Source organism: Apodemus sylvaticus, chromosome 3, assembly GCF_947179515.1.
Source record: "Apodemus sylvaticus chromosome 3, mApoSyl1.1, whole genome shotgun sequence".
Lineage (NCBI taxonomy): Eukaryota > Metazoa > Chordata > Mammalia > Rodentia > Muridae > Apodemus > Apodemus sylvaticus.
Genome location: NC_067474.1, coordinates 70,651,498 through 70,670,962, shown reverse-complemented (window position 1 = coordinate 70,670,962; position 19,465 = coordinate 70,651,498). Strand labels below are relative to the sequence as shown.

Genomic DNA, 19,465 nt, shown 5'->3' with positions numbered 1-19,465 from the left:
CTCCCGTAGACACTCCTCAAGACTTCTGCTACTCAAAGTGTACAGGGGTTGAACAACAGCAGCCGTTTGGCAGGCACTGCCTTCTAACTTAGTTGGCTCCAGCAGCTGAGGTGCACTATGTCCCCAGCAGACTATTCAGATGCTTCTGGCCATTCCCGTAGCTGTGGAGAAGCCCTCAGAAGCCACCCCAGGTGCATCAGGATTGCCTCCTTATCTACCTTGAATTAGTATAGCCTTCGGATAGGCTTTGGACACAGGTCTACAAGACACCCATAAATGGAGTCTCGGCAAGGCAAACATGTCATGCTGTGTTCAGGCACAGACAAGCCTTCCTCCTCCACTAATGAAGGCTCCTAAATTTGCCAAGATCCTTCCTCTCAGTACTAAAGCTGTGCCAATAAAGACTCAAAAATGTTTTCTGATCTGAAGGTGTAACCCCTTATTTCTCTCTTTTTTTTAAAGATAAAAACGTTCCCTGCAGAACCAGTGATGAATCCGTTTCCTGATCCCTTTACCACAGGACCACAGTTCACTGTAAGTAGACATGGATGGCAGAGCTGTATTGTAAACCTTGGCTTCCACATCGGGGAGGCTGTGAGGGGAGAGGTCCTGGGACTGAGGCCTGCTTGACTTTATTGAGATTCACAGGAGAATAACCATATTAAAAGACCATACAATAGCATTTACTCTATTTATTGAATAATGACGGTCTCCGTCTCCTTCCAGTAGTATTTTCTCTGATGAAAAAACAAAACCCCTATTTTCAATGTTTCCTTTCCACTAGGCCCCCGGTATATTAAGTACTAATGAAATTCACTAGATGTCTAGGTAGATTATGCAAGACTTAGGCCTAGCTTCTTGAGTGTGGGTATATTCTTGGCATGTGTATACATTGTGCAGACACATGTGTACACATCTGTATGGAGACAATGGGTTGATGGGGACAGTCTTTCTTGATACCTCTCCACTTAATTTGCTGAGTCAAAAACGTGCCAACCCTAGAACCCACCAGTTCTCCTAATCCAGCTAGCTAACATGTCCCAGGGAACCCTGTTTCCACCTTTAGAATTAGAATTACAGGCAGGCCATCATATCATTCCAGATTTTTTGTGGGTTCTGGGGATCTGAGCTCCAGTCCCCACATTTATATGGAAAATACCTTATCCACTGAACCATCTCCCTAGATCATTTAGGCCTTTTAAAAATGAAAATTTTACTTTGAAAAGGTTTCATACAAGTGTTTATTGTACATTGAGAACAGCCCCCCCCTTGTCTTGCCCCTTCCCATTCCCACTAACCCTCTGTGTTCCCATAGCTTCATGTCTACCTTTAGGGTCTTAGTCTGTGGTCCAGAATAGCCTTCAGCTTGTGCATCCTGCATCTCAGCCTGTGCTGGGGTTACAGGCATGCACCCTCACACCTGGCTTACTTACAATATCTTTGTATCACCCACTGTGCAGTTAGTATTTTCTTTTTGGCCCCAGCCTCTACCAGTCACCAGTCTGAACTGTGTGTGTATTCATGGATTCTGGATATTTTCCATAAATACAACCTACTTTATAATTCCTTTGGTGTTAACTTCTTTCTTTTTTTCCATCTCCCTCCCTCCTTTCCTCTGTCCCCCTCCCTCCCTTCCTCCCTTCCTCCCTTCCTCCCTTCCTCTCTGCCTCTCTTTCTTTCTTCCTTTCCTTTCCTTTCCTTTTTCCTTTCCTTTCCTTTCCTTTCCTTTCCTTTTTCCTTTCCTTTCCTTTTTCCTTTCCTTTTCCTTTTCCTTTTTCCTTTCCTTTCCTTTCCTTTTTCTTTTCCTTTTCCCTTTCCTTTCCTTTCCTTTCCTTTCCTTTCCTTTCCTTTCCTTTTTCCTTTCCTTTCCTTTCCTTTTTCCTTTCCTTTCCTTTTTCCTTTCCTTTCCTTTCCTTTCCTTTCCTTTTTCCTTTCCTTTCCTTTCCTTTTTCCTTTCCTTTCCTTTCCTTTTTCCTTTCCTTTCCTTTCCTTTCCTTTCCTTTCCTTTCTCCTTTCCTTTCTCCTTTCCTTTCTCCTTTCCTTTCTCCTTTCCTTTCTCCTTTCCTTTCTCCTTTCCTTTCTCCTTTCCTTTCTCCTTTCCTTTCTCCTTTCCTTTCTCCTTTCCTTTCTCCTTTCCTTTCTCCTTTCCTTTCTCCTTTCCTTTCTCCTTTCCTTTCTCCTTTCCTTTCTCCTTTCCTTTCTCCTTTCCTTTCTCCTTTCCTTTCTCCTTTCCTTTCTCCTTTCCTTTCTCCTTTCCTTTCTCCTTTCCTTTCTCCTTTCCTTTCTCCTTTCCTTTCTCCTTTCCTTTCTCCTTTCCTTTCTCCTTTCCTTTCTCCTTTCCTTTCTCCTTTCCTTTCTCCTTTCCTTTCTCCTTTCCTTTCTCCTTTCCTTTCTCCTTTCCTTTCTCCTTTCCTTTCTCCTTTCCTTTCTCCTTTCCTTTCTCCTTTCCTTTCTCCTTTCCTTTCTCCTTTCCTTTCCTTTCCTTTTTCCTTTCCTTTTTCCTTTCCTTTTTCCTTTCCTTTTTCCTTTCCTTTTTCCTTTCCTTTTTCCTTTCCTTTTTCCTTTCCTTTTTCCTTTCCTTTTTCCTTTCCTTTTTCCTTTCCTTTCTCCTTTCCTTTCTCCTTTCCTTTCTCCTTTCCTTTCTCCTTTCCTTTCTCCTTTCCTTTCTCCTTTCCTTTCTCCTTTCCTTTCTCCTTTCCTTTCTCCTTTCCTTTCTCCTTTCCTTTCTCCTTTCCTTTCTCCTTTCCTTTCTCCTTTCCTTTCTCCTTTCCTTTCTCCTTTCCTTTCTCCTTTCCTTTCTCCTTTCCTTTCTCCTTTCCTTTCTCCTTTCCTTTCTCCTTTCCTTTCTCCTTTCCTTTCTCCTTTCCTTTCTCCTTTCCTTTCTCCTTTCCTTTCTCCTTTCCTTTCTCCTTTCCTTTCTCCTTTCCTTTCTCCTTTCCTTTCTCCTTTCCTTTCTCCTTTCCTTTCTCCTTTCCTTTCTCCTTTCCTTTCTCCTTTCCTTTCTCCTTTCCTTTCTCCTTTCCTTTCTCCTTTCCTTTCTCCTTTCCTTTCTCCTTTCCTTTCTCCTTTCCTTTCTCCTTTCCTTTCTCCTTTCCTTTCTCCTTTCCTTTCTCCTTTCCTTTCTCCTTTCCTTTCTCCTTTCCTTTCTCCTTTCCTTTCTCCTTTCCTTTCTCCTTCCTTTCCTTTCCTTTCCTTTCCTTTCCTTTCCTTTCCTTTGTTTCTCTGTGTATCCTTGACTGTCCTGAAACTCACTCTATAGACCAGGCTGGCCTCAAACACTGAGATCCACCTGCCTTTGCCTCCCAAGTGCTGGGATTAAAGGTGTAGTGGCATTTTTCACTTAGCATGTTTTTCAAATCCATTCACTTTGGAGCATGAATCTATGTGTCCTTTCTCTTATATGATAGAATACATATGCAGTATGGCTTTACTGTGCTCTGTTTATCCATTGACTTATCCACGGGGACTTGGGCAGTGTCCAGTTTTAGCAGCTGCAAATAGTGCTTTCATGTGCGCTATGCCCTTGTTTTAACACTGTATTTCAAGTTGTTTGGGGTTGGATCTGCATCTTGATAATGTGTGTGGCCTTAGGTAAGTCACTTTGCTACACAGACCAACTACTTTTACGTAAGTGTGTGTGTATGTGTGCATGCATGCACAGGCATACATGATGTGTTTGTGTGCCTGTGTGCATGTAAGATGAGAGAGAGGGAGACAGAGATGGAGACAGACAGACAGACAGACCATACCTTAGATATCATTCCTTTGGTGCCATCTGCTTTGTTCTTGACACAGGGACTCTCACAGATCTGGGGCTCACTGACTCAATTGGCTAACTGGGCACTAAACCCCAGGCATCCTCCTGTCTCCTCCCTCATGGGTAACAAGCACTTTATCCCCTAAGCCATCTCCCTAGGAATCGTAATAAGAAATAGCCTGGTTGAAACATGTATCAAAAGGGATCGAGATCCAAAAATTGTATAATACAGATATCACCAAAATATCTGTGGTGACTGCTGACTCTCCAAGCTCCAGAGACAGTGGTACAAAGATGAGGACCCTGTCCTTGTCCTGGCCATGGATTCCTCGTGACTGCCTCTCCCTGTTGTCACTAGGCAACTTATTTAAACAGCATGTGGATTAAATGTGTTTGAACATTTAAAAAAATGTTTTCTGTTTTGTGTGTACAAGGGTTTTATCTGCATGCATAGACGTGCATCCCGTGTGTGCCTGGTACCCACAGAGGTAAGAAGAGGGCTTTGGTGTCCCTGGAACTGGAGTTACAGATGGTCGTGCTCTGTAAGAGCAACACATCCTCTAGCTATCCGCTGTCCCTCCAGCCCTTCTTCAAAACATTTTAAATGTCATCCTTTCTTTCTCTCCAGGATGGCAGCAGTGATTATTTCCACACTTCTTATTAGCTTCCCAACCATTCTTCCTGGAAGTTTCTATGTGAAGTTTCCACTCTATAGTGAGCCACTACACATAGCAGCCGTGGAACCACAGAACAGTTCTTCCTCTACTTTCTCTCCTTCCCACCCCTCCCAGGACTCAGTTGTAATTTCTGAACTCATAATCTATGAGACCCACCTCCAAGAGTTTCTGTCTTCTCTGGAGGATCTCCAAGGGGCTGGAGGTATCCCTGAGTACAGTGGTGCTCCCTGCCTAAGGAGGCTTCAGCCCTTGGCATGGAGAGATGGAGTAGCGGCTCCTTCAGGTTTCAAAGGATGGACAGGAATGAGAAGGTATCTAGCCACGTCCGTGTGGAGAAAAGTAGGTGCTAGAACATTTTCCCCTAGGGTCAAGAGCTCATTCTAGGCCACTTTACTGAAAGGACAGAGCTATGAGGGCCACGCCATGCTCTTTGGTCCCGTCGCCCTGATGTGTGTACAGCCAACCCACCCCGCAGTGTGCTGGACGCAGCCCCCCAGCTGACAGCTCTGCTCCACTTCCCTCAGTGAGCCATGATGGCGTGGCCTCCTGCCCTGCCTTGGCAGGGATGGGGCACACTCAGGGAAGCCCTTCCTGAGAGCTGAGGACACGGATGGAGCTGGAAGCCCGTGTCAGCAACCACGCCAGGACTTTTCAGGACTGGGCAAGAGTGTTTCAAAGGCAGCCAGAGCAGACAGAGGGAACAGCGTGAATCAGAGTCCTGGGGAAGGACAGGCCACCACGCATTCAGGGGACTGCAAAGAAGGCCAGAGAACTGGAATCCAGGAAGCCGGAGCCTGGGGCGTGAGAGGAGGAAGAGGAGCCACTGCTGTAGGAGCAAAGCCGCGCCTGGTGCTTTCCTAGCAGCACGAAGCCTTCAGAAGCGGTTAGAGCAGGGCAGGGGCAGGGCAGGGGTCTTTAGAAAGCATCTTTGTCACCACAGTGGGAGAACATTTGGGTCCAGACTGAACAAGTTTAGAACAATTGTCTAGAAATAAATCTAGGACAGTAGTTTAAGAGAGTGTGTGCAGAGAACTGGCCCCCGAGTGATTTTGATGGCAGAGGCGGGAGAAGTATATGGCTGGGGAAGATATTTAGAAGGCTGGGAAGATACTAGATTAGTGAGGGAGAGGGACAGACAGCTACCAGACTTCTATCTTCCAGGACTTAGACAGGGGATCCATTCACTGAGATCCCCTTCACTGTGAGAAAGGTCTTCAGAAAACCAACTTCAAAGGGAAAGAGCCACTGTGACTCACTGTCGCAGAGGTCTCAGGGAGGACCAGTTGGTGCCTTTGCCTTTAGGCCTGATACAAAGTTGTGGCAAATAGTGCAAGGGCAAGGCTGGGAAAGCTGTTCTCGGGGCAGCCAGGAAGTGGCCAAGGAAGGGCTCTGGGAACAAGATATGCCTGTCAAAGCAGCACCCCCAGTGACCCACTTCCTCCACGGAGCCCACATCCCCCAGTAGCCCACTCAGCTATGAGCTCGTTAACAAGTCAGTCCTTTCTCACAGACTCTAGCCACTTCTCTTCAACATAGGACCCAGCCTTCACCATGGAGCCATTTGGACACCATGGTGTCCCTTTCAGATGGAAACTGTGAGTGCCTGGAGGAAGCATGGCCTGGGAGAAGAGTCAGCCATGCATGACGATGTGCCTGCCTTCGGCTTGACTGAAAACAAGGAACAGCTGTTGTCAGCTGTTAGAGAGTAACTCGGGGCTTGGAATATTCGAGGGGGAAGACGGTGATATCAAGAGCAAAGCTGAGGCCTCAGGCTTTCAGTTTTCTCGTCCCTGCACAAGGCTGCTTCTTCTAAGCATTCTACAGGCCTCAAGGCCTGTCCCCGCTGCAGCTGTGGGCCCTTCAACAGCTCTAGTGGACTCTGTACAAAGTTGAACTGCCAATCTGTGTGGTCCCTATGTGACCTCCGAGTGTCCTTAATGAATTCTCATAGAGAACGTTGGCCAGTATCAACCAAGAAACCCCTCTTAAGCCATAGTGTTAGATTTCCATACTCACACCCTCAAAGACTCAAGTCACTCTGTCTAGATTTTAAAGGCAGCCCACCTTCTGTTCTCCCAGCAGGATCACAGACAGGGCCCCTGTCTGCATCTGGCCCAAGTTCCTCTTCCTAACCTGATGTGCTCTTTCTTCTGTTGCCTGCTTCATTCTACTGAATGCTAATGTATCTATTCGTTCTGTCATTTAACAGACATTTTAAGAGATAATGGTTGGGGCTTAATAAGAAAATTTATAGATCCTTCTTAAGTGTGACCGGTTCCCCCACCCTCCTTACATGGGTTGCACACCCATAAGAAATGCTGTGAATGCAGACATAGTGAATGTTTGCCCTGGGACCTCTGCGCTTTAACCCACCTGTGCCTTTGCACCATTGGTACAAATGGCCCTCCGAAGTGGCTTCATGAGGCCACATGTCACTGAAGCAATGCCACCTCCTATTAGCCAGCTACCGCGTCAGGCAGGCCAGGCCAGGCTTTTAAACTACACACAGAACTCCTTTCTTGCCCACACAGCCCATCTATCACAGGCAGACTGAAGGCTCTGCTCTGTGTTGCCCAGGCTGATGGACCAGCTTCCTGCCATGTGGAACATCACCAGTCACAGTGGCAGAGGGGGAAAAAGGACCGAGCCACACCCGAGTCCTTAAATGACCAGTGGAAGGACACGAGCACCAGTTCTTATTTCATTGGACAAAGCAAAGCACGTGGTCACCTCCCAGCCTGAGAAAGCCAGTGAGGTTTTACCCTACTGTGCGCCTGGAAGGGGATGAGCCAGAGTGGCCCTGTGAACAGCAGCAGTGACTGTCGCCTGCATGATTCTCTGTAGCAAGCCTCACACTCTCGACAAGAATGTGTGCTCCTGTCCGTGAGACATACTGGCATGCAGAGCATTTTGGAGAGCTGCTCTCTCCGAAATGACATTCAGCAGAGACCCAACAGCAGGCATTCAGCGTTTTTACATTTCCAACAAGCTTGTCTCCCCTCTAGGAGCAGATGTAAGACACAAACATGGGTTCTGTGCTTCTCTGCGACAGACTTCTAAAGGCACCTCATCTTCTGTACCACCACCAAGAAGGGAATTATGCACTCAAAGAGCAAAGCCTCTTTAGAAATCTGGGTGGTAAATTTCTCCAAATTCAGAGTCAAGAATCAGCATTAATAGAGTTGTGTGTGTGCATGCATTATTAAAAAGGTTTTATTATGGTTTTTTTTTCTTTAAAGAGGAGGCTGGAGAGATAGCTCTGAACACTGGCTGGAAAGATAGCACTGAACACTTTCAGAGGTCTTGGGTTTAGTTTCTAGCACCTAAATGTGGCTCACAACCATCCGTAACTGCAGTTCCAGAGGATCCAACACTGACCGCTAGGGTACCAGAATACACACAATGCACATACATACATGCAAGCAAAACATGCCCATAAAACATGTACATAGAATGATCAGAAATCTTTAAGGATATAAAACAAAAATTATACATGAAAAGCTACTGTAGGCAAGTAGATTGATGACAGCAATAAGGGATCATAATATTTCTTCACTTTTATTCTTTTGTTCTCACTATTTACTTTGGCTTTGGTTTCATTGAGAGTCTCACCATGTAGTCCAAACCCCCACCACTCTCTGCTTCCCAACAGCTGCTTCTGTTCTTGAGCATTCTATGTAAGAGTGAGAAGCAGATTCTGCTTTGTAAGTGGCAAGAATTTCCCTCTGTGAACTAGGCAGTGTGCTGTAGGCCAGTGGTCCTGACTGTGCTGTGTATCAGAAGCATCTGGAATCCTTGTGAGAGCTTACCATGCTCGGCTTTCTGGCATCAAGGTCTTGAGTAAAGCCTGAGCATTTTTAATCAAGTTTCAAACTAACGATGACGTTGCTGGTCTGGGGACTGCATTCTGGATCCACAGTGGCGCTTTATTGATGAAAAACATCATTAATTGTGTTCTACAAACTCTCTGAATACAGTGTGTGTGTGTGTGTGTGTGTGTGTGTGTGTGTGTCTGTCTGTCTGTATTATGCATTTATGTGGATATGTGCAGTTGTGTGCAACTATGCTTGTATATGTGTGCATGTAGGTGTACAAAGGCCAGATATCAATATCAAATCTTTCTTAATCTCTTTCTACCTTTTGTTTTTAGGAGTTATTTTATTTTTATTTATATGCATTCATGAATGCATGAGTGTATGCTACCCATGCTTGAGGGCTTGTAGAGACAAGAGTAGCAGTGCCCTCAAAGGCCAAATGATGGCATCAGATGCCCTAGAATTATGAGCTGCATGACATAGATGCTGGGACCTGAACTCAGGTCTCTGAAGAGCAGCAAGTACTCTGACCCACTGAGTCACCATTTAAGCTCCCTCCACATTAGTTTTTGACACAGAGTCTCTTCTAATAACTGGAACAGGTCCCAAGGGGTCCTTTAGAGTTAGAGTGTTGGGATTACAGATGTGTGCATCTGTATCTGACTTTTCATGTGGGTACTAGGGATCAGAACTCAGTTTCACCTGCTTATGTGGCAAGCACTTTACCAACAGAGCCACCTTGAAGTCCCTGAGTGCTGTCTTTAGTTACTTCTTATCACCTTTGAGATGATTCAGTAAAGGCTAAGGCCCTTGTTACCAAGCTAATGGCCTAAGTTCATTTGATTCCTTGAACCCACATAGTAAGGGAACTCCTATAAGGTGTCCTTTCACCTCCACAAACAAAAACTAACAGATGATTACTTACTGAGTGACCTCAACTGGAAATTTTAAACCAGTGGTCCTCAACCTTGCTAATGCCATGACCCTTTAATACAGTTCCTCATGTTGTGGTGACCCCCAACCATAAAATTATTTTCATTGCTACTTTATAACTGTAATTTTCTATTGTTATGAATCATAAAACAATATTTTGATATATATGTGAATCATAAAACATATTTTCTGATGGTCTTAGGTGACCCCAAAGGGGTCATGACCCATATAGGTTGAGAAACACTGACTTAAACTCTCTAAGATTCATTTTTCTTTTCCAGAGAAGCAATTCTAAGATGTATACTGCTCTATCTTTTAATGTCATGAAATAAAAATGCTTGTTTATTTATGTATTCTCATGCTCATGCAAGTGTTTGCATGAGTTTTCGTGCATCATGTACATGTGGTACCCACTGAAGCCAGTATAAGGCATCAGACCCCCTGGAAAATGGAGTTGCTCATGGCTGTGAGTCACCGTACGGGTGCTGGGGATTGAGCTCGGGTCCTCTGCAAGAGCAGAAGTGCTCTTAACTGCTGAGCCATCTTTACAGCTCCCAAATCAGAATGTTTACTAAAAGATATAACACAACAATGTCTGAGTGCCATGTCTTGCTTTTTCTGTGGTACCCACAAAACTTCCAAAGGATGGTTTCTAAGCTGCAGTGACAGATGATCTCTGTCTTAAAATGTTGTCAAGAGGTAATGTGTGGAAAGTGCTTAGCATGGTGTCAGGCAGAGTAAGATCATTTAAAGTGTTTTGGAAGCGTGTGATGACTTCAGCTATTATTAAAATAAGAGCAGTTCAGTGAGGCCCGAGGGGGGGGGGGGGAGGGCGGGGCGAGGGGGAGCAGCTGACACAGAAAGACTGGCCTGGAGATTGATCTCTTGTTTCCGTTTCCTCTCCAGGCAGACTTTAGAGAGAACAAATTACAGTGCTATCCTGGCCAGTCTTCCCCCTTGATTCCAACAGCAACTCTGCGGCCACTGACAGAGACTGTGGCCACAGTACAGACCATCTACACCTCCCGGAAGCCCGTCTCTCTGGCAGCCAGGTGAGTCCAATAAGTAACAGGTACCCTGGTAACAGGGAGCCAGACCTAGACTCTAACTCACCTTGTCTGTGACTCTATAGGCCCACATTCATTCTTGTGTGTGTGTGTGTGTGTGTGTGTGTAGATATATGTATTGTATGCACATATGAGAGTGCACATGCATATGTACATTTGTGCATATGGAAACTAGAGATCAGCATTACATATGGTATCAGCTGCTTTCTAATTTTTTGAATACATTTCAACTTATTGAAATTGTTTCAACTCATTGAAACTAGAGTCCATGAATTCAGTTAGGCTGGCTGGTGAATGAGCTCTAGGGCTCTGCTTCTTTCTACTGCCCCAGTAGAAAGATCCGGGATGACAGATACACACACACCATCAAGCCAGGCTTTACTTGAGTCCTGGGGGCCTGAACTCAAGTCCTCATCCTTCCATGGTAAGCATTTTACAGAGGGAGCCATCATCCCAGCCCCATCCATTCATTCTTCCATTCATTTATCCTGTAGGGAAAGCTCTCTAAGGACTACAACGAGTTCTAGGTGCTAGGGTTGGATAGTGAACCCGACAGATAAAGTCCTACCCTACTGGAGTTTGCACTTTTATGCTTGAGGGTTTGAGAAGCAGAAAATCGTGTGTGTGTGTGTGTGTGTGTGTGTGTGTGTGTGTGTGATGCCAGGTAAGAAGTAGATTGAGACTGTAAAAAAGCAATAGGAAAGGTTGGGATGACCTCGTTGAAGTGACACCTGAAGATGGCGGGGATCAGGATGCAGATAGTTGTGGAAGACAGGCTTGCCAGAGGGACTTGCCAGGCCTAGGTTCCTGCACTTGAGCATGCCTGGCGTGATTAATCGAGATTAGGGGCCAGGGTAGTCATGAGGAAAGCTTGAGGAGACCAGTGACTCAAGATGGTGACAAGAGAAGAAAGAGGGGTGAAACAGAGCAACTGCCTCCAAGCAGCCTCTTGGCTCTGGAGAACTGAGGAGTCAGTGACACGGGACAAGAATCCTCAGGAGACAGTCGTGTCTTTTCTGGGAACAGGGCTTTCCAGCTTTGTTGTGCTCCTTTGTGATGTGTATTTCCAGCCATGGGGGCAAGCAAGTATTTTTAGCCTTAAAGCCAGGGAGAGACGAGGCAAATCTAGGCCAAGTCAACCCTCTATTGTCGTTCTGGACAAAACACTTCTCAAATGATCAGTGTGAGAAGCTGAACAGACTCTGCTCTCAAAGATAAGGCAGCAAAGAAGACAGATGACAGCTTTTCCATCATCCAGCCAGTCCCCCATCAGATAGATGCCTTCCGGCCCGAGGAAGTCAGTGTTTCCACCTAGAGACCTTTTTATAAGTGTGTGTGTGTGTGTGTCTGTGTGTGTATGCGTTCATATATTTATGTATATATGTGTACACATGTGTGTGCTCATATATGTATGCATTTGTGTATGTGTGAAGGAGTATGTGTGGAGCCTGTGGACAAACCTTGGGGGTCATCCTCAAGAACATCACACACCTCTTTAAGATAGTCTCTCACTGGCCTTTGGTATTCACTAATAATTAGGCCAATCTGGGTTGCCAGTGAGCTTCAGAGATCCTTCTGTCTCCCTCCCTATGGAAGTGTGTCTGTGTGCTATGTCTGGTATTTTTATTTGGGGATGGGACTCAGATCATTGTGCTTACAGAGCAAACACTTTATACCCCAAGCCCCAGCCCCACTTCCAGCCCAAAAAAGATCCACTTGTCCTTGAAAGGTAGCCTTGTCTACCACCATCACCACAATCACACCACATCACAGCCAAGGTGGCGAGACACTGACAACTATCTTGCAGCCATGGGACCTCCAATACTAAATCTTTAATAACTAAGAGCTAGGGAGGCTAGCATGTTGATTTGTGGTTTTCTTCTATAAGGCACAGGGTGGGTGACTGCAACAACCCACCAAAGCTGCACCCTGGGCCCTACTGTGTGGGAGCTCATTGACCATGGTAGAAACTGACTTCCTGAGTGAGTGAGATTATTAAAGTTACTCCCTGCCTTTAAACATATAGTTTATTTTCTGGCTGGAGAAATGGCTTACCAGTTAAGAGTGCTTGCTCTTCTTCCAGAGAGCCCAAGATCTGTTCTCGGTATTCATGCTGGATAACTCACACATCCATCTTTATCTACAGCTCTAGGAGATCTGGTCCCCTGCCTCACCTCCTCGGACATCTGTATACATGGAGCACATGCACACAAAATAAAAATCAAACTAAATCATCCCCCCCCACACACACACCTTGTAGGTCCCTTCCAGTGGCATACACCCAAAGTTCCTACAACTTGGGAGTCAGAGCTTGGAGAATTGGAGGGCCACAAGTTCAAGACTAGCCTAGGCAACCCCGTCTTAAAAGGGAGAGCAAGAGAGATGAAGAGAGGGGGAGGTATTCATCATTTTGAAGAGGAAGATGAATAGATCACACACCAGAACATTTATCTAAGAGACATAAGACTATGTGTTCCAATCAAGCAAAGTATGTACAGAAGCACACACGTATACACACACACACACACACACACACACACCTACACCTACCTATATCTGTGTGTTTATTTAACTGGTAGAAACAAGGATGCTGGCAGTGGTGGCACATGCCTGTAATCCCAGCACTTGGGAGGCAGAGGCAGGCAGATTTCTGAGTTCAAGGCCAGCCTGGTGTACAGAGTGAATTCTAGCACAGCTAGGGCTATACAGAGAAACCCTGTCTCAAAAAACAAAAACAAACAAACAAAAGAAACAAGGTCTATAACTGTCTTAGTTACTTTTCTGCTGCTATAATAAAATCTCACAACTAAAGGCAACTTAAGGAAGAGAGAGTTTATGGCTCATGGTTCCAGAGGGATGAGAGTCCATCACAGTAGGGCAAGGCACAGCAGCAAGCAACTGTCATGGCAGCAGGAGAAGGAAGCCGAGAGCTCACGTCTTTGTCTTTAATTGGGAGCACAAGGCAGAGAGAGTGAACTGGCAAGAGGTTGAGACTATGTCTCACCATGCTTGTCCCAAAGAATGAAGACACAATTCCTCCAGCAAGGTTGCACTTCCTAAACCTCCTCAAACAGCGCCCCCAACTGGAGACTAAGTGTTCAGTATCTAAGCCCATGGAGAACATTCTCATTAAAACCACTTCAACAGAATACTCAGCCGACCTTGGGACCAAGAAGTCAACAACAGCCCCTCAAAGCAGCCAACCTCCCTTTGCCCTTCCATCTTCCCCTTCCCTTTATTTTACTCATTAAACATAGCACATTCTTTGTTAAGACATTACTTTGGATATTAACCAACATACACTCTAGGAAAAAAAAAATTATATAAAGTGGATTTTAAAGCACAATTGGAAGAAATCTAACACTGCACCACCACCCCCAGGCCACCAGATGGCTCCAGAGATAGAATCAGTTGCCAAGAAAGCCTGGTGACTTCAGTTTTATTCTTCAGTAGAGAGAGAGAGTTTCTGAAAATTGACCTTTCATATGTGTATAATGGCAAAATGCATCTCTGTGCTCACACTTTCACACACACAATAATAATGATGATAATAAAGTGTACGTATGTATGTATGTAAACAGAATCTCTGTAGCCCTGGCTGTCCTAGAACTAACTACATAGACCAGACTGGTCTCAAACTCACAGAGACCCACATTTCTCTACTTCTCAAATGTTAGAATTAAAGACATGTCCCACCGTGCCCAACTAAGCTAATTTTTTTTAAAAAAGGATTTATTTATTATTATATATAATAATAGCTGTAGCTGTCTTCAGACACACCAGAAAAGGGCATCAGCTCTTATTACACATGGTTGTGAGCCACCATGTGGTTGCTGGGAATTGAACTCAGGACCTCTGGAAGAGCAGTCAGTGCTCTTAAACCGCTGAGCCATCTCTCCAGCCCCCACTATTTTTTTTTAATGTTAAAAGTTTTTCAGTCCTTCCAGAGACAGTCATTGAGCAGATCTCTGCACTCAGCTGTGAGATGATGGAGATCACTGACAGCAAATGAGTCCCTCAAGGAATGCCCCCTTGGGGTCGGGGAGGGAAACCCTTCAGGAGCCAGGCAGTTTGCTCTCACTCTACTGCTAGCCAATGTGGAAAGTCTAGTCTGTAAGATGATGTTTAGGTTCTGCTCACACCTGCAGACACCAAGCTCACACCTGCAGACGCCGAGCTCACACCTGCAGACGCCAAGCTCACACCTGCAGAGGCCGAGCTCACACCTGCAGACGCCGAGGCTTTGTCTTACCGCTTTGTCCCTTGCTTCTCAGTGCGGAGACGCTCCGGCAGGAACTGGAAAGAGAGAAGATGATGAAAAGATTGCTGATGACCGAACTGTGACACTCCACCCTTGCTGCCTGGAGATGGCATGGTGCCTTCGTCCACTTCCTTTCCTCGGGCTCGGTGGTGTGCTCACTGCGGCACGACATACAGATGTGTGCTCCGTTCGCCCAGGTCTCCAGGGTTAGCGGAAGCCAGCTTCCGGCTTGACTTCGTTGGAAAAGTTATTTTACGTCTCCTGAGCATGAGAGGTTTTTCTACTGCTCAATGCAGTGGAGACAGGGTTTGGTAGGAAGTTTCCAGAAGAAAGGGGATTTCTATTCAGAGGTACCTGTGTGTATCTGTTAGTAACCCCAGGGGCTGATGCAGCACAGAATCTTATGCATACACTCTCAACGATACGACTTTTTTTAGGATTGACATTTGCACCAAGCTTTGGCTGTTTGTTAAATGGGTCATTTTATGAGAGAATAATTCTTTACTGCTGGTTTTCCATTTACACTGAATAATACACAGATCTTATAAAGTTATTTATTTTTATTCAGACATGAATAGATGAATGGGGAAAAGTTACATCTTATACAACTAAAGATACTTCATCTTAACCTGAAATACAATTGAATGTGTGACCTTGTTGGATACAAAACAACTTGGGATAAATGGAATTTATCTTTGATGCCCATATAGGAAATTCTAACTTACATTGTCTAAAAAAATCTTCACAGGGTCAAGATGATTCAGTATCAGGAAGATTCATTTGGCTTTCCATAAAGACAAATTAGTTCTAAATTCCATCCACTCTAACCATGTTGATAGGATCTGACCCAGAAGAAACTTAACTCCCTTTTTATATAATTTCAAGAAATGTGTTTTTAAATTTTTATTATGCACTTGAATAACTTTGCAGGACTTAAGGAGCCCCTATCCGCAGCTAGCTCTCAAGTTCTTCCTGCTTCACTGATACGCTGTTTTTACATAGCTGTGCTCAGCACTGACATTCCTTTTGTTATATTTCTTTACCTAACACATCTCCTTACGAGTCAGATACTTTCACTAACTTAAACGTCTTTATATTCACATGACGCAGTTAACCTCACTTCTACCCATTAATAGATATTTGAGTTATATGCAAATTTTCACACTTATAAATAGTGCTGCTATGAATGTCTTTGTAAAAAAATATATAAATAAATAAATATATATATAAAATCCTTCTCTTGGATTATTCCCTCCGGAATATCTCCAAAGAGGGATTACAAAATCAGAGAGCATGAAGTATTTTATAGCTCTTGTTTTATATTGCCAGATTGCTTTCTAGAAAGATCCAATCTTTGGATTGGAAGGACCTTAAAGGTCATCTCATTTAAACTTCCCCTCCTCTGAATGCTTGAATCCCCTCAACAATTTATAATGCCACCAGCAATGTATAAGCATTTCTATTTACCAATAGCTCTGCCAGTTCTGAGTTTTGCTATTCTAATTTATTTTTTGCTAGTTTAATAGATGTGTATAGCTATTCTTGAGAAGCTGTCTTATTTGATGAACTGCTAGCAAGGCTGAACACTTTTCTGTGTGATGAGTTACGTACGAGCTGTGTTTTTCTTGTATGTAAACTGTCCACATCCATTTCTTATGACTGCTTGTTCAATAGAACTGATCTCGTACCTTTGTATCAGAACTGTATTTTTATGTTGTATTGAAGTTTGCCCTCTCCCTACCCCTACAAATGAATGGTGCCAATAATTTGATACTAATGACTATAAAAATTGCCTCACTGACTAGCGTTGATGCAAATGAGGTATGTAAACAGGTATTCAGATAACCAAGGAGTAACCCTTTAAGAACTGACTCTTCACAAATTAATATTTTTTGATCGAATTCTTTATAGGATGAATGGCACATTTATTTCCCTGCCTTAGTGCACAGAGTGTCCTGGAAGGTCTTCAGCCCTTTCCTGATGAATCCTGGTTGTCGGTACACATATCAGACCCTCCTGGACCTTGGTATGGTACCAAAAAAAATTGTCAGGAGGAGCTATTGACATGTGCAGGGCTTGCTGTGACCTTATATAGGCCATGACCCCGCCTCATCAATAGCTCTTTATAGTTGTCCTGCTGTTTCCGTGGAGCTGTCTGGGGAAAGTGTAGGGACGGGTAGGTGCTTTGCACCCACATAGCCCCTAGATGTACTAGCAAAATGGCTTTGGCTGTCCTCTATCATGTGCACGTGACACAGACTATGTTCTTGTAGAACATGGGGTTGTCACCTCCTGCCTACCTGGCAGCTGCTGCTTCCTCACTGAGCTGCTCTCTGCAGTGTGCGCTCCTCCCCCTGCTCTCTGATGGAAACCTCCAGAACACAGCAGGTTTCCGAGGCGTTCAGGACACACGTGTATCCCACGTGTATGACTTGCTTTGTTTCTGAGCAAGGGTGCATGGAGGGTTGGGCTGCTGCTTTCAGGAGGCTTACAAGCTCCTACATTGTCCCCCACCTCTCCCTTGGGCTCACAAGAGTCTCAAGGAGGGGACATCACTGCAAGCCTGAGCAGAAACACGCTGATTGCTATTGTATGTGAAAACCCAGTACCACTGGCAGTTCACCCCAACCAATGAAGTCCAGAGAAGTATATTGCTGCAGTGGCACCACCTTTTGCCTACTTAAATGTATGGTGGGTGCTTGGCATTGGGACTTGAGGTGGTAAGGCTGCCCTGGGCGAACTCACAATGACTGAAAGGAGTTGTGCAATTCTTACCTTCTTTGTCTACTTTAGACCCAAGCAACAGCTCTAGAAGGCAACACAACACCCACTGTGGATTCCAGAGGAGAGGAGAGAGTCCGCTAACATAATCACTACAGAGCTGGACTCCAGACTGTGGTCTCAGATTCCTAGTTGGGAAGTCATAGTGTGTTACTGCAGAGGTCTGGTACTCCTCAACCCATAGAGTTGACAGCTTAGGGACCGCACAGATCTTTAGGTGTGAAGAGGGAAGTGTTTAGCATTCAGAAATTCCCACCAGGGTTCATCTGGAATTTTATTTCCCAAAGAGCACAGGAAGATCCTGATATCGTTGTTATCCTTCACCATTTCAGAGATCACAGACCTTTAAAGTCTTTGAATAAAATCTGCCATTTTAATGATTTTAAAGTGTACACCTCAGTGTCCTTCAACATATCCATGACGCTGGGCAAACACAATCTGACTTATGACTCTGCCCCTCCCCCCAGCAGCTACCAACCACCCCCCACCTGGCCTGTAGGTTTCTGATTATGAATTTGCTTATCCTGGACGCATCATATATCTGGAATCATATAGTCTGTGGGCTTCTGTGATAAGCTTCACTCATTTAACCATGTTTTCAAGGTTCGGCTATGTCATAGTATGTATCAGAACGTCATTCTGTCTCTGTGACTGAATAATGGAGAAAAGGCTACCATGTTTTGTTTATCTATTTATTCAGTTGGCAGATATTTGGGTTGCTCCAGTTTGGGGGCTATTATGAGCGATGATTTTTACGAACGTTCATGCACACGTGTTTTTTCGTGTGAACATATGTCTTGGGTTCTTTTGGAATTGCCAAATCATACAGCAACCCTATGTTTAACTTTCTGAGGGACTTCCAAGATCACAGCTTTTATATCTCATGAAATTCAAAGTGAAAAATGGCACGCACCAGGTGGTCAGGGGCAGGGCACATCTGTTCCTGGTTGGATACTGAATGGTAGCACCAATCTGGGGATGTTTTATAACAGAAACAAAAGGGGTCCTTTTGAGAAATTATTTTGATGAGAAAGAAATAAAGGTTGTCTGTCTTTTAAAAATGAAAGTGGAATTTAATGCTTCTCCATTTAAAAGTAACTAACTGGGTCCAGGAGATGGTTAGTAGGGGATGCATTTGTTGCATGAAAGTGGGTTTGGACCCTGGGCATCTACGTAAAAGCCTGGCACAGTGGCATTTCTCCATTACCCTAGTGTTGGGGTGGATTCTAGGGACTCACTAGACAGGCAGGTCCAGCAAGCTCTGGGCTCAGGGACTGCTCAGTTAGTAAAGTGCTGGCTGTACAAGTGTGAGGACCTGAGTTCAAATCCTGTTGCCCACATAAAAAGCAGTATGCGGCAGCATGTCTGTAATACCCGTGCTGGGAAGACGGAAGGATCCTAAGCTCACTGCCCAGCCTGCTTAGCAGAGGTGAGCTTCAGGTTCAATGAGAGACCCTGGCAGGATTACCATAATTAAATTCTAATCGGACAAGCTGACCTGTCAGCTCTATCCAATAATGAACAGCTGGCCTTCCGATTTCCCAAGGTGGCTCTCCTCCCGATAGCAGCTCCCATGTCTCCCAGTCACAGCTGAAATTACTGGGTTCTCAGTACTTCGTAGATCTATGCAATGTTATGACATCGGTGACATTGAACCCCACAAATCTTTTCCTGCATGATCGTATTTAATATGCACTACATGCCGGGAATTATTGATCACTGCTCATTACTGATAACCCAGGTAGTCTGACTTCCAGGTCTGCACTTGAAATCTGTTATTCTGCCTGTTATTAGCAGTTTCCTTACTTTGTGCAAAACAAACAAAAATAAATAAATAAAGAACCAGAAGAAGGGTTTACATGTAAGGTTCTGAAGTAGCATTGAGGAAGGGATAGTGTCGCTATTTCTTGTAGAAGACAACTAGTTGTCACCACCCCAACAAGGGTCATTTGAAGACAACCCCGGGATCTGTATATATTAATTGGGCAAACGAATGGCCAGGTAAATAATACAAAGTCTAAGTGGTACAAACCGATGTGAGAGCGTGGAGAGTCCGCGTGCTTATCAGACATGGTTGGCTCCCTTAACGCCTGCGCACTTTACTTCTGGGGAAAATGGGTAAACCTACTTTGAAAGGCACAGGTTATGCCCCAGCACTTGTGGCTTTTGCCAAG

At 44.7% G+C, this 19,465-nt stretch overlaps 1 protein-coding gene across 2 annotated transcripts in view; it reads left to right on the top strand.

Annotated features, from left to right (window-relative positions):
• The window catches only part of Epb41l4b (erythrocyte membrane protein band 4.1 like 4B), a 160,146-nt gene extending 141,816 nt beyond the window's left edge, over positions 1 to 18,330 (top strand). For both annotated transcript variants that reach the window (XM_052176524.1, XM_052176526.1), the window contains 3 exons: positions 463 to 534; positions 10,089 to 10,234; positions 14,524 to 18,330. In XM_052176524.1, the coding sequence (XP_052032484.1) occupies positions 463 to 534; positions 10,089 to 10,234; positions 14,524 to 14,593 (288 nt within the window). In that variant the 3' untranslated portion in view covers positions 14,594 to 18,330. The remainder of the gene's footprint in view (positions 1 to 462; positions 535 to 10,088; positions 10,235 to 14,523) is intronic.
• The last annotated feature ends 1,135 nt before the right edge of the window (positions 18,331 to 19,465 follow it).